A 12,663-nucleotide genomic window follows, 5' to 3' on the forward strand; every position below is an offset into this window, starting at 1 on the left:
AAGTGCAGGCAGGTTCAGAAATAGAACCCCAGAGCCCCGCATACCGATCCCTCTGCCGTGCACATCACACACAGTCCTCCTTCTATATTTGTAGCTTACGTTTAAAACCCACATGGATCCCATTATAGATTCTGCAGTCTGTTCTGCTCGTGGCAGCGAGCTGGTTTTCCTTTTAACTCTTGGTGTCTCAACCCCGAGAGGAGAAAACTCAACCACCCTGTGGAACAGAATGGAGCATTAATTAAATCCCCCGACGTTAACAGCGTTGCAGTTGGAAACCCATCAACACCTCGTAATCAACCATCCCACAGAAATGTGCTTCAGAGGAACAAACAGGCTCCGTCACTTGGAGATGAGCGCCCACCTTCTGTGGCGGCTCCAGCGAGAGGCGGCGGAGCCAGCGCTTGGAAAGCTGGGGAGGGAGCAACCAAAAAGCCTAAAATTAACACCACAGAGGAGTCAAGGGCAGGTCCTGTTCTCAGATTCACGTGTCTTTTTTAACCCGCCCCTGCTTTCCAATTAATAGAGCACGTTTTGTCAGGGGAGAGCTGTCAGGTTTAGCTCTACCCACCTGTAACACTGTGAGCACCCGTAAATAAGAGATAATTCTGGTTTTGCACCACGACCCTTGCTGGCGGGACCAGTCCTGCCCAGAATTAGCGTTTTTTTTTGAGAACGGGTTAGCATCTTCGTACCATTCCTGCTCTCCGATTGTTTCCCTGGTTTCAAAGATCTAAAGTGGATATTAAAACTGCCCTGTCCGATACCGCTGCTCTGTGCTGGCTCAGACGGAACAGCCGCAAACGGTGCTGATCTGCAGTGGCTGGCAGTGATGTGGCAGTGGCCCCAGCTCGGTCCCTCTCGTAGTCAGGATCGCGGTGGAATGAGTGGAGGATAAAGGCGCAGAAGCTCGTGTGTTTTCCCTGGGCATCGTCTTTGTGGCTTTGCCGTGGGGAAATGGTGAAGGTTTCAGGCCACAAGACTCTGTGTTTGCAGCAACACCTTGAACCTCACGCACCTGTAGATCATTTGATGCTCGTTGTGGTTCTCCTCCAGTTTCACCGCAGCTGGAAACAATAAAAGCTGCTTGTCCCAATCGGCCTCTTTCCACATTGTTATGAGGTGGACGGGGTGACCTGCAATGGAAACTCAAACAACGAGTAAGCGCCAGAGCTGCGCTACTCCAACCCTTTCTTCACCGTTGTGGGAACCGTTGGGCATTTTGGGCTCTGTTGCTTTGTTCGCCAGCAGCGGGATGGGATGGGATGGGATGGGATGGGATGGGATGGGATGGGATGGGATGGGATGGGTTGATGAGCGCAGGCTCCGCGGGACCACGAGGCAGCGCTCTCCCTGACGGTTCTCTCCTCCCGCAGCTCTGACGGCGGCGGCCGGGCGCGGGAAGCTGGAGGTGTGCCGGCTGCTGCTGGAGCAGGGGGCGGCCGTGGCACAGCCCAACCGCCGCGGCGTCGTCCCGCTCTTCAGCGCCGTCAGACAGGGACACTGGCAGGTGAGCGGGGCCCTCGTGCCACCGGCGTGGCCTGGGGAGTGGGGTCAGGTCATCCCTTCCATCTTGGAGAAATACGGGTAGAAAAGACAAACCCCAACGCTTCTCAGAGCGAGAAGATGCGGTCTTGATGCTTCAGACACCCTGAACTCCTGCTGGCTGCAGTATTCATTCACATTTTGGGAAGCAAAGGGGATGATGCTCTTGAGTTAAAAGGTGAAGGGGCTGGAGCACAAGTGTGATGGAGCGGCTGAGGGACCTGGGGGTTCAGCTGGGGAACAGGAGCTGAGGGGAGACCTTCTGATCTCTGAACTGCCTGAAAGGAGCTTGGAGCCAGGGGGGTCGGGCTCTGCTCCCCAGGAACAAGCGCCAGGAGCAGAGGAAACGGCCTCAAGTTGCCCAGGGGAGGTTGAGGTTGGATCTGGGAACAATTTCTCCCCCAAAGGGCTGTGGGGCATTGAACAGGCTGCCCAGGGCAGTGCTGGAGTCACCAGCCCTGGAGGGCTGGACAGACGGACAGGAGGTTCTCAGGACACGGGGTGGGTTATGGTTGGACTCCATGATCTTAAAGGTCTTTTCCAACCAAAACAGTTCTGTGATTCTGTGCCCTAATCATGCAGCAGCAGTCGCAGAGGGCACCGAGCCGTGGGGGGTGAGGTTTCAAGACACGGGGACCGCTCTGCTCTTCCCTGGCTCTGGTTTCCTCCCAGCCGGGTCTCTCCGTACAACGTGTCCTCGCTTTGTGTGTTACAGATCGTGGATCTCTTGCTGACGCACGGCGCTGATGTGAACATGGCAGACAAGCAGGGCCGCACGCCGCTGATGATGGCGGCGTCCGAGGGCCACCTGGGCACCGTGGAGTTCCTGCTCGCACAAGGTAGAGCACAAGCTTGGGAGCGTGTTGGAGACCAGCAGAACCCCACCGCACTGTCCCCGTTTGTCGTGTGGGGGTGGTGGCTGTAATCCCACTGCTGCGAGATGTTCTCAGCACTTCTTGGAGAACAGGACTAGAATAGCTGTAGATTTAATCTTGGCTGGCCGTTTTATTGTCCGTGTTTGGTGCTCAGCCGTTTTATTGTCTGTGTTTGGTGCTCAGCCGTTTTATTGTCTGTGTTTGGTGCTCACAGCCTCAAACCCACACATTTATGTCAGAAAATCAAACGCTTCCCAGGTGCTTTGAGCACTGAGTCAAGGAGATGCCCTTGAACCACGCTCAGAGCTTTCCCCTTAGACCACGATCAACAAGCGGTGCGAGACACCTGAATGTTTTCCTTAGTAGCTGCAGTGATATTTTTCACTGTGGAATTGCCAGGCGTGCAGGCCCAGGGTTCTTGTCTGTCTGTCTGTCCGTCCCGAGCCACGGGCCAGTGGGACCCTTGCTCCTCAGTGCTGTAACCCGCGCCGGGATGTGACAAAGGTCACTCTGGGGCACGAGTTTCTTATGAATTAATTCAGTTAATTATTTTCTGATGTCCTGGTTTGGTTTTATTTAATTTACTCATTAACACTCTCTCTGTTTGAGTTGTGATGTGGCCCCTTTGGCAGCTTCACTGAATCTGTGTAAAAGGCTTAAAATAAGTGGTTATTTTTGCCAGGCTGGAGAGCGGTGCCTGTTGGTTCAGTGGGGATGAACCAGCAGATTCTGTGGGATCTCCAGTGGAACATGAGGAGCTCCCCGGGCTCCTTGGACACCGAGAGCCCAAGAAGTCAAAATATGAAATTCTTTTTTGCTTTAAAAGGTCCTTTTTTTTTTTCCTAAATGGAATAATAAACTCCACTAAATATGCAGTAACACATGGTCCTGAAAAGTCAGCTCAAGCCTGGGCAGAGTACGGTGATACATGGTGTGTTTTAATTTTAATGGCTTTAACAATCCTGTTCAATATTTCATTAAAATCAGAGTGTGTGACTCATAAGGCATAAGCATTAATTAGTGCGGTGCAAGGCAAGTCTCATTCGACTGTACTGGATTAACACAGTCGGCGTTTGTAAACACTTTTTATTAACAGAGGTGCAGTCATCGATCAGTTTGAAGTGAGGTTTTTAGAGCTACCGGCCGCTCCCGCTTTACGCCCAGCAGTGAGGGTGGATGGCGGATTAAACCTTCCTGGAGCTGCTGTTCACGGGGATCGTGTCACACCGAGCAGGGTGATGCTCCATGCTCCTTCGTCTGGGGAGAACCTGATCCCTGAATCCTCTTTTCCTGCAAAACGTCAGTCCCTGGGTGTTTTCCCTGCCTGGTGGTGGATGGCGCGTGGTGCTGCTGCTTCATCCTCCGTGCAGAGAGGATCCAACCATCCCGGCCACTCCTTGCTGCTTTTTGATGCTCCGGTCGTCAATCGTTTCTTCTTGTCTCCTGGCTCGTTGTTGCTCGCCTGCTGGAGAACGCATTCAGTCAGGAACCCTTGCATTTAGCCAGTTAGTTTTTTTACTTACCCAGGCAAACCTAGGGCGGGGTTGGGTCCCTTGGGGTCACCCTAAGCCACTTGCCCTGAAACCATCAGTTCGTTTGTGTCCGACCACCAGAATGCCATGGAAGATCCCCGAAGGAGCCGGAGGTGCCTTCAGAGCCAGGCGAGGTTCTGGGAACGGCGGCGGCACTGAGAGCTCAGCGCTTTGCAGAGGAGCAGCGTTTGGGCAGTTCTGGAGAACTGTCTGCACGCTCAGACCTTCAGCTGGCGGTGCCGCAGCGATACCCTGGAGCCCGTGCGCGCCGCCCTGCGGTGCCGTGGGTCCCTGGGCCAGACTGCGGAAAAACGGGAAGGCTGGAGCTTCATCGCCAGCGCTGCAGGAGTCAGAGGGGAAAACACAAGAGAAGACTCTGAAAATTTGATTGCAAGCAAGTAGCTGGTACAAATGAGAAGGAATGAGATGAGGCTTTATCCGGAGCTGGCCTTGGTCCGGTGAGGATCATCTGGAGGGCGTTCGCAGAGCTTCCGAAGGGTTCCTGGGGGAAATGTGGGTCATGCAATGGAGAGGAGAGGTTTGGAGTTTGGTGTCATCCCTTCGCTTCTGCCTTCAAGCTGCCTTGCAGCCCGTGTCCCCCTCGGCACGCCGGGTCGTCGTCTGTCACCTCCCTCGCTGTCACTCGGTGCCGTGGTTCTGAGGCGAGCAGCCGAGAGCTCCGGTGGAGACACCTGAGCGTGGCTCAGCAAACGTTCGTGTGTTGTGCTGCTCCGCAAACACAAAACCACACAAGCTCAGGAGCCGTCAGTTTGCCATCGTTTGGCTGATATGTTCTCATATGTCCAGCTGGGAAGGTTCAAGAAATCCACGTTACTCCCTGGCTTGTTGAGCTTTCTGGAGCCAGCGAAGATCTCACGCCGGTTGGTTCAGAGTTCACCTGCAGGAGAAAGGTCCCGCAGGTCGCCGCGATTCCTCGGGGGCGGCGCTGGTCCGACCTCTCCCACAAGCCGGAGAGACAAATCCGTGGCCACAGGAGTTGTTCTGCGTGCCACGATGAGGAGCGTTCGCTTAATGCTGCCGTTTGGCTCTGCTGTGCGCAGCCACATGCCGAATGGAGCAACACTGGCCCGTTGGTATGGCAGCACCGTTTCTTCGTCCAAGAAAATGTCAAGTCCCTCTCTCCTAGGCTTGCAGTTGGCAGTGGTTTATCCCACAGCGTCGTGTTTATATTGGGTAAAGTTCAGCAGAAATACTGCTGGAAATGGTGTCGATTTGGGTAAAGGGAAGGGGAGGGAAGAGGGGAAAAATGCGCTTGTTTAGAAGAACTGAGCTGAATTGACTCAGTTCCCCTTGGTGTGCCGTGCCCTGCTGAAGCAGCAGAATGATCCTCGTCTCTGACTCACACAGGCTGGATTGGGTTTGATTGAAAACAAAAAAAAGCAACAGTTAAAAGCAAGATGGGTGTCTGGGCCGAGGACGCCAGAAAAGCCTGCGGAGCTGGGTGCGAAGAAGGTCACAGCTTGGTGTGAATGCGCTCGTTTGCCACAGTTCCTACCGGCGCTTTTGAAGTTGCCGTGGAGGGTGGGATTCACGGGGCAGAGCTGTTAATTAATTAATAATCATGTACGTAGCTGTCTGAAAATAAGCTGCCAGCACCAAGCGGATGGTTTGTTGTGTCCCGAGTGAACGGACGCTTGTTGTTTCAGGTGCCTCCATTTCCCTGATGGACAAGGAGGGTTTGACAGCGCTCAGCTGGGCTTGCCTGAAGGGCCATCTCTCCGTGGTGCGCTCCTTGGTGGAGAACGGGGCTGCCACCGACCACGCCGACAAGAACGGGCGCACCCCGCTGGACCTGGCGGCTTTTTACGGCGATGCTGAGGTGGTGAGTGGCCTGCGATGCACACGCAGGAAACTGGCAGTTGGTGTAAAGCCTTCAATCCTAGAATCACAAAATAGTTTGGGTCGAAGGGACCTTCCCAGCCCCCCAGTGCCCCCCCTGCCATGACAGGGACATCTTCACCAGCTCAGGGTGCTCAGAGCCCCGTCCAGCCTGGCCTGGGATGTCTCCAGGGATGGTTCAGCCACCACCTCTCTGGGTACCTGAGCCAGGCTCTCACCACCCTCAGGGCAACAATTTCCTCCTCATGTCCGACCTGAATCTCCCTCCTTTAGTGTCAAACCATCACCCCTTGTCCTATTGGAACAAACCCTGCTCAAAAGTCTTTCTTATCAGCCCCTTTTAAGTCCAGAAAGGCCACACTAAGGTCTCCCCAGAGCTTCTCTTCTCCAGCTGAACAACCCCCAAAAATAGCACAGTTCAGCTTGATGCAGTGACAAGTATAGAGACTCCCAGCCCTCCATACGTGCAAGTGCTTCCCTAGAGGACAACACGTGAGGCTGCAGAACCCTCAGGCCCTCTAGAGCTGGTTTTAGCCCAACCTGCTGCTTGTTCACCACCCAGAGGTCTTGCCCAGGAGCAGAACTGACCGTCGGGCTTCTCCTTGCAGGTTCAGTTCCTGGTGGACCATGGAGCCATGATTGAGCACGTTGACTACAGCGGGATGCGGCCCCTGGACAGGGCGGTGGGCTGCCGCAACACCTCGGTCGTCGTCACCCTCCTGAAGAAAGGAGCCAAGATAGGTAGGGACAGGGGGACACCGCTGGGGGCTCGGTGCTCAGGCAGGACTTGGAGCCGTGGGGTTGGCTTCCTAAAAGATGCCAGCGTAACACAGAGGCAGCCCCAGCTGCTGCTTTGTACCCCAAACGCAGCCGGCGGGTCACGCCTGCCTTGTTCTCTTTAGTAAAACGGGGAATATATAGATATATTTTTAGCAAAGTTTTTCCTATTACTTAGCGAAGTTAATCAATAAACAACTGTTTCTTTGGCAAGGTCTTTCCTCTGGTAATGCCTTTTCTATCTTTACTAGTCTGAGTCGACAAGTCGTACTCTGTCCATGCATTGCTGTGAGCTGCCGCATCCCCGTGCTCTGTGTACGCTTCAGACCTCAGTGTTGCCCGCACTGCGCGCACAGCCGCCCACGTTGTGTTTTCCCGTGGAAAGGGAGTTTGCTGGTGCATTGGCTTCTTCGCTGCCGCCTCTCACAGCTGCTTTTTCCTTTCTTGTTTTTTTTCTCACCTTCATCCATTTTTTCCCCCCTCTCTCCTACAACTTTTTGTTTTCTCCTTTCTTTGAAGGTTGTCAGACGTTACCGAGTCGCCCACGAGGTATATCATTGCTGTCAGCATCACCTTCGATCTGATAGCTTTGTCAGCCTTGCTTTTCCTGTTTGGTTCAGCCTGCATGCGTCCCCAACACCTCTAATCTTTTAATTTACCTCACCTTCAAATAATTTTTTTAATGACTGTTGCAGAGAATAACTTGAACTCAAAAACTAACCTCCTTCCCCAAAATGTACTGAAGCTACTGATAGAATAGCGTTGACTTATTCTTCACCCACACTAATGAGTTGCCCCCAGATTTTTGCCACCCGTTCCCCCCGGTGTCAGACCTTGAGGTGACAGCTGGCTGTGCGCGGGGGGTCCCCGCGTCCCCATCGTGTCCCCAGCCTGGAGCCGCCGGCGCCAGCAGCGCTCGGACGCAACCTTCGCTTTGTGGTATTTTCCAACCTCAATGGATTTTCTACTCGAGTTTCCCATCTCGTGAGGTTGGAAATCACAATCCACTCCAACACCGAGCGCCTCCCGCAGTCGAGTTGCACATTTGCACCTCTAGAGATGTTAATTTAGAAACGCTTTCATGTAACCACTCCGATTTTTTCCTTTTGAACCCATTTTATTCCCGGCCACGCTGTCCCCCCCAGCCGGTTCCACAATCGGCACTGCCCTCTTGTGGAAACAGCTCCGTCATCTCCCCGCCGTCACGGCAGTGTTAATCAGGATTAGCCCTAATGAGCGCAAAGGCAGATGTGGATGACGTTAATTTAAGTGCGCGAGGAGTTGCCAGCTCAGTCATTCGGAGCGCTCTGCCCTTGGACCGTGCCAAGTTGTTCTCTCCAGCAGAAATTCCCACCCCAGGATAATTTTTTCCACCCAGCTTCCTCCCACCCTCGCATCGGATTGAGTTCTTTACCCATCATGCATCCTGTACACTGCAGGTCCAGCCACATGGGCGATGGCCACCTCCAAACCAGACATCATGATCATCCTCTTGAGCAAGCTGATGGAGGAGGGAGACATGTTCTATAAGGTGAGAAGAGTGGGTTTTGGGGGAACAAAACTGAACAGATGCAGCTTGCAGTGGAATTTGTGCAAAGTTTTCTTGCTCCATAATCCGTGGCAAGAAAAAGCTGCTGCTCACGGGTTCCTTGTGTCGCGCAACGTTTGGTTTTGGTTAACGGGGTTGGGGAGGGGGTCGGTTGCCCAAATCTGTAACGAAACTGAAGCAAAACCAAATCTCTCTGCATTCTGGACCAGAGCCAGCAGTTCATTTCCTCTCTGAAAACACCAGAACCCGAGTGTTTTGCAGAGATTTGAGTGCTGACGTCGTGGTGTCAGCTCCGGGGACGTTGTCAGCGCTACAAGGCAGCGATAGCGTATCCCAGAGCAGCTCCTGAAGAAGCTTCTGCAATGCACACAGGTTGTCAGGACAGAGGGCTCTGCCGTGTCCTTTAGCCCATGGGGGACGTTCCACCGTTAGACTGAGCGAGCCTTTTTTGCTCCATGCTTTATTTTAAGCCGGTCTTTAAAACCTGGAGGTTTGCACACACGCACGAAGCGTGCAAGTACAACAGTGATTCACTGCTACGCTCCAAGGGTGAAGCAGAAAGTGTGCAAAGCTGGCATTGTAACCGAAGTTATCGACCGGAGATTCGTGAGAGAGCCGAGAAACCCGAGTCCAAAAGGTGTTGAAGCTCAGCGTTGGTAGCTGCCAGACCTGGGTCTGGGTCACCACGAGCTGCACGTGTCCCAGATCCCGGTTTGCCCTCTTTCTCTCACCCTGGCTGCCGTGGCCGCCCCCTCCAGGGCGCAGATCATCCCATCCCAAAAATAGGTGCCCAAATTAACAGAGATGAGTCACCCTTCGAAGGTGACTGTTGCGTCCCAGTAACTATAAAAGGAACCCGCTGGATGGGTTTAGATGTAGACACCTAATTTTTAGACATCTGAAGGCCAGGGAGATGAATCGCAGTGTGTTGGTCCAACTTCAGAGCCACACCAGCGCCGTAATATATATTTGCTGTTGCAGAGGCTTCTCCAAGGCCTGGAAATTCCGCCCAAAGTCCCACAGTTCGTATTCTTTACACTCCCAGGTGCTTATTGAGCTTTGGGTGTGGGGTGTTCTCCAGAATTGGGTTCCTGGTCACCCAGCTCAAAAGACCGTCCATCCAGAAACCAAGTGGAGCTGTATCGAGTTAACACAATTTCGTCTGTGGTTCCCACTCAACTTGCACAAAGCATCTGCATTTCCAGCTTAAACGTGAATACGAAATAGTGAACACTGTTTACCTTCACCGCCCAGAACGCTCCTGGTGCTGGTGAGTTCTCTGCGGTGAAGCTACCCAAGCGTTTTGTGACATGTTCTCCTTCTATTAGAAAGGTAAAGTGAAAGAGGCCGCCCAGCGCTACCAGTACGCTCTGAAAAAGTTCCCCAGGGAAGGGTTTGGAGAAGACCTGAAAACGTTCCGTGAGCTGAAGGTCTCGCTCCTCCTCAACCTCTCCCGATGTCGAAGGAAAATGAACGTAAGTGTCCCCATCTTCGTGGCCCTAAGCTTTGTGTCCGTCCTGAGACGGCGACTGGACCTGGGGGGTCTCCCCGCTGTGTAGCCCGGTTGTCCTTCACAGAGCACTGACGTTTTCTAATTCCAGAAGGAGTAATGATTCAGTATGCATTTCTGATGATTAAAAATTCATCGCTATGTTTATAGCTTTTTGAATATTTTATGACCCTTTTGATGATGCTGTGAATTGGGGGCGGAGGCACTTTCCAGATTTCTGGGGCAGCGGTGAGGGAGGAGCCCGGAGATGCTGCGCTCCTTTGAATCCTGATGAACTGAAATGAAGGAGCATGTGCTTAGGGGGCAGCGCGTCCCCAGGGCCGTGACTCAGCCCCACACCCCCACATCCTCCCTCTGCCCCCGAACCGCAGGGCCCTGTCGCTCTCCCCGCTCCCTCCAGCAGCATCTCCTGCGGTGAGAACCAGGTGAGAACCAGCAAAGCGCCGCCTGCTCCTGCTCTGCCTGCAGAGACTTTCACTTTCACCTCCACTTTCACCTCTGCAGCTTCCCTTCTCCGTTCTCCGTAGTGAGAAGTGCAATCTCCGCCCAGGCCAGGAGCCAGCGCAGGTTGCACGGGAGGGGCTGGGACTTTGGTGACAGCTGCGTTTCTTCGAGCTGTGCGGGCGGCAGATGACAAGCCATGGAAGTGAAAAAAATGCTGGTGAACAAACACAGTTTGTAGAAGAAGTGTGAAGCTTCTCTTTAAACAAGGCAACTTGTGGCTAAGCCCAGAGGACAAGATTTTCAGTTTACTGTTAACTGGGGAATCCCAGGTTTTGTGGTAGAAAATTCCAGGGTGTTTTAATTGCTCCTGCAAGTTTTTGCATCTATAGAGGGGGTGCCCACCTCTTGACTGCATTCCCAGTTTAGTCTCTTAGACAACGTCTCTTCGGTGGCTGCTCCGGGAGGAGCAGTGGAGTGGGTGGCACTGCTGGGAGAGCTTTGCGCCTCCTGGTCCGTCGTGGTCCCCTCACGTGCGGTTTCATTCAGCCCCTTCGCAGGACGTCGGGCTGCGGGCGGAGTGGGAAGCGGAGGGCGTGGGAAAGGTTTCCCAGCGCTTTCAACCGTGGAAAAAACCCTTTGTGAGGTTGCATTCCAGCCTCCGCAAGAGCAGATGTTTCCTCGAGGCTGCAGGTTGTTGGGAGGGATTGCCCGCACTTGTTGGGACACAATCGATGGACTGAGTGCTGACAGCGTCAGGGGTTACAGGAGGGCTTGGAGTCTTTGGACGTTCCGTCACAGCTTCCTGGCTGTAAATTACATCAAATCCATGTGAAACATCCCAATACCATCCAGTTTTCTGAGTTTACATGCAAAAAAAAAAGTCCTTATTAAGCTTGCTTCCTTCCCCAAACTGTATATATTTTTATTCTGTATCTGTTCAGTTACTTATCTGCACATCTGTTGTAATGACAGGATTTTGGAATGGCAGAGGAATTCGCTACTAAAGCACTGGAGCTGAAACCGAAGTCTTACGAAGCTTATTATGCAAGAGCAAGGGCCAAGCGCAGCAGCAGGTGAGGAGGCAGAACTGTGAAGGGCTTGTCTGCTCAGCACAGCAGTGCTGGCGCTCACCGGGCCAGGGCTGTCCCCATGGGAGAGGAGTGGCAATGGAACTTCAGTTAATTGCATTACAAACCTCTCAGATTCCCAGGGAGCACCCCTCGCTCGTTTGATAATGAGGAGCTGAATGCGAATGTTTCGAGAGCCTCATCTTAGTTGAACTTTGAACATCTCACCACACCAAGGCTGGGGATTCCTTTTGAAAACACACTTTAGTTTCAAGCACAACTGGGACTTGAAGCAAAATGTGGCTCGTGGAAGCCCTGTGGGCTGTGTTCGGCAGGAGGGCAGACTCGTTCATCACAGTGATCTCTTCTGGCCGTCAGCTCGATGGATCTGCCCCGTGGTGGTTTTTGCGAGGCAGAAGCTGCTGATGACCAGCTAGGTGAGCTCCACGTGGAGCCTGGAGGATTCCCCTGTTAACCTCCTAAAGATTCCGTTCAAAACCGATCCGAAATGAGCAGGAGGGCTCTGCGTTGGAGTCCTGCACTCAGGGGTCGGGTGCGCTGTCACCTTGGGTTCAAGTGACACCAAAATGACACAGCCGGGCTCCCGGTGCCGCGCTGCCTGGTCCACCACGTCTTGGCGTGGGAGGGGAAGCCGTGACCGTCTGTTGTGCAGACAGGTCCTGCTGGCTGACCACGCCGACCCAACGCCTTTCCTTCCATGGTTTTCCTCCCCATTGTTTCCAGAATACTTGTAAGGAAGCGTAAGGCCGGGGTTCCTTCGCAGATGATATCAGCCTCCCCACGTACAAGCGGCCGTTTCTCCCCAGGTCTCTCCAGCAGACACCGTCACCGCTTTGGTGCTTCTGCCCTCGTTTCCCGGTGTGTGCCCAGCAGCAGCACCCTGAGCTCGGCACAAGCCGGGGAGCAGGAGCTTTTCCATCCTCCACCTGGTTTCAAATGGCTGAACCTTAGGCCGGTGTTGGGAGGTACTGGGGACCTTCTCTCTGCAGTCATCCCCCCAGGGTGACAGTCACATTCAAACAGATGTCCCTGTAAATGACAGCCCCCCTCCCCGAACCCCCACCTCCCTGTGACTCCTCGCAGGCTCCTGACCTCGCTCTGTTCCTTCCTTCTGAAGAACTTAGCCAAATCCATCGCAAAATGGGAGAGACAAGCCTTGCGGAAGGCGCTGAGCCGCGGAGCGCGGGGCCGCCCTGGTGCTGGGTGGTCTTGGCATCGGGCAGAAGTTACATTTGCGCTGCCGTAAGCGGTCGCAGCTCCATCGAAGCCGCCCTTGTTTACAGCGGCGGTGAGCTTGGCTCTTCGTTATCCATGCTTTTGGTTTCCCCTTCGCTAACACAGTGTTAGAGCTTGCGGTGGTGCTGTGAGGAGTGATTAACGAGCCCGTAATGCAGACTGCGAGGGACAGGCATCCTTGTTAGTCTGGGTTGTGCCGTCTCAGGCTGGTGTTCCCTTCTTCCCCAGAATGGCTTCAGTTTGGATA

The 12,663-nt window shown here is 53.7% G+C and overlaps 1 protein-coding gene across 7 annotated transcripts in view; it reads left to right on the top strand.

The window, feature by feature from the left end:
* Positions 1-12,663, top strand: part of TANC2 (tetratricopeptide repeat, ankyrin repeat and coiled-coil containing 2) — a 117,590-nt gene that overhangs the window by 97,657 nt on the left and 7,270 nt on the right. For 6 of the 7 annotated variants that reach the window (XM_065856314.2, XM_065856315.2, XM_071798218.1 and 3 more), the window contains 8 exons: positions 1,377-1,510; positions 2,261-2,384; positions 5,620-5,795; positions 6,421-6,553; positions 7,109-7,138; positions 8,029-8,120; positions 9,467-9,613; positions 11,065-11,165. In XM_065856314.2, the coding sequence (XP_065712386.1) occupies positions 1,377-1,510; positions 2,261-2,384; positions 5,620-5,795; positions 6,421-6,553; positions 7,109-7,138; positions 8,029-8,120; positions 9,467-9,613; positions 11,065-11,165 (937 nt within the window). The remainder of the gene's footprint in view (positions 1-1,376; positions 1,511-2,260; positions 2,385-5,619; positions 5,796-6,420; positions 6,554-7,108; positions 7,139-8,028; positions 8,121-9,466; positions 9,614-11,064; positions 11,166-12,663) is intronic. The other variant, XM_071798216.1, reaches the window with a different exon arrangement.

The sequence above is a fragment of the Patagioenas fasciata genome, chromosome 22 (assembly GCF_037038585.1).
Source record: "Patagioenas fasciata isolate bPatFas1 chromosome 22, bPatFas1.hap1, whole genome shotgun sequence".
NCBI lineage: Eukaryota > Metazoa > Chordata > Aves > Columbiformes > Columbidae > Patagioenas > Patagioenas fasciata.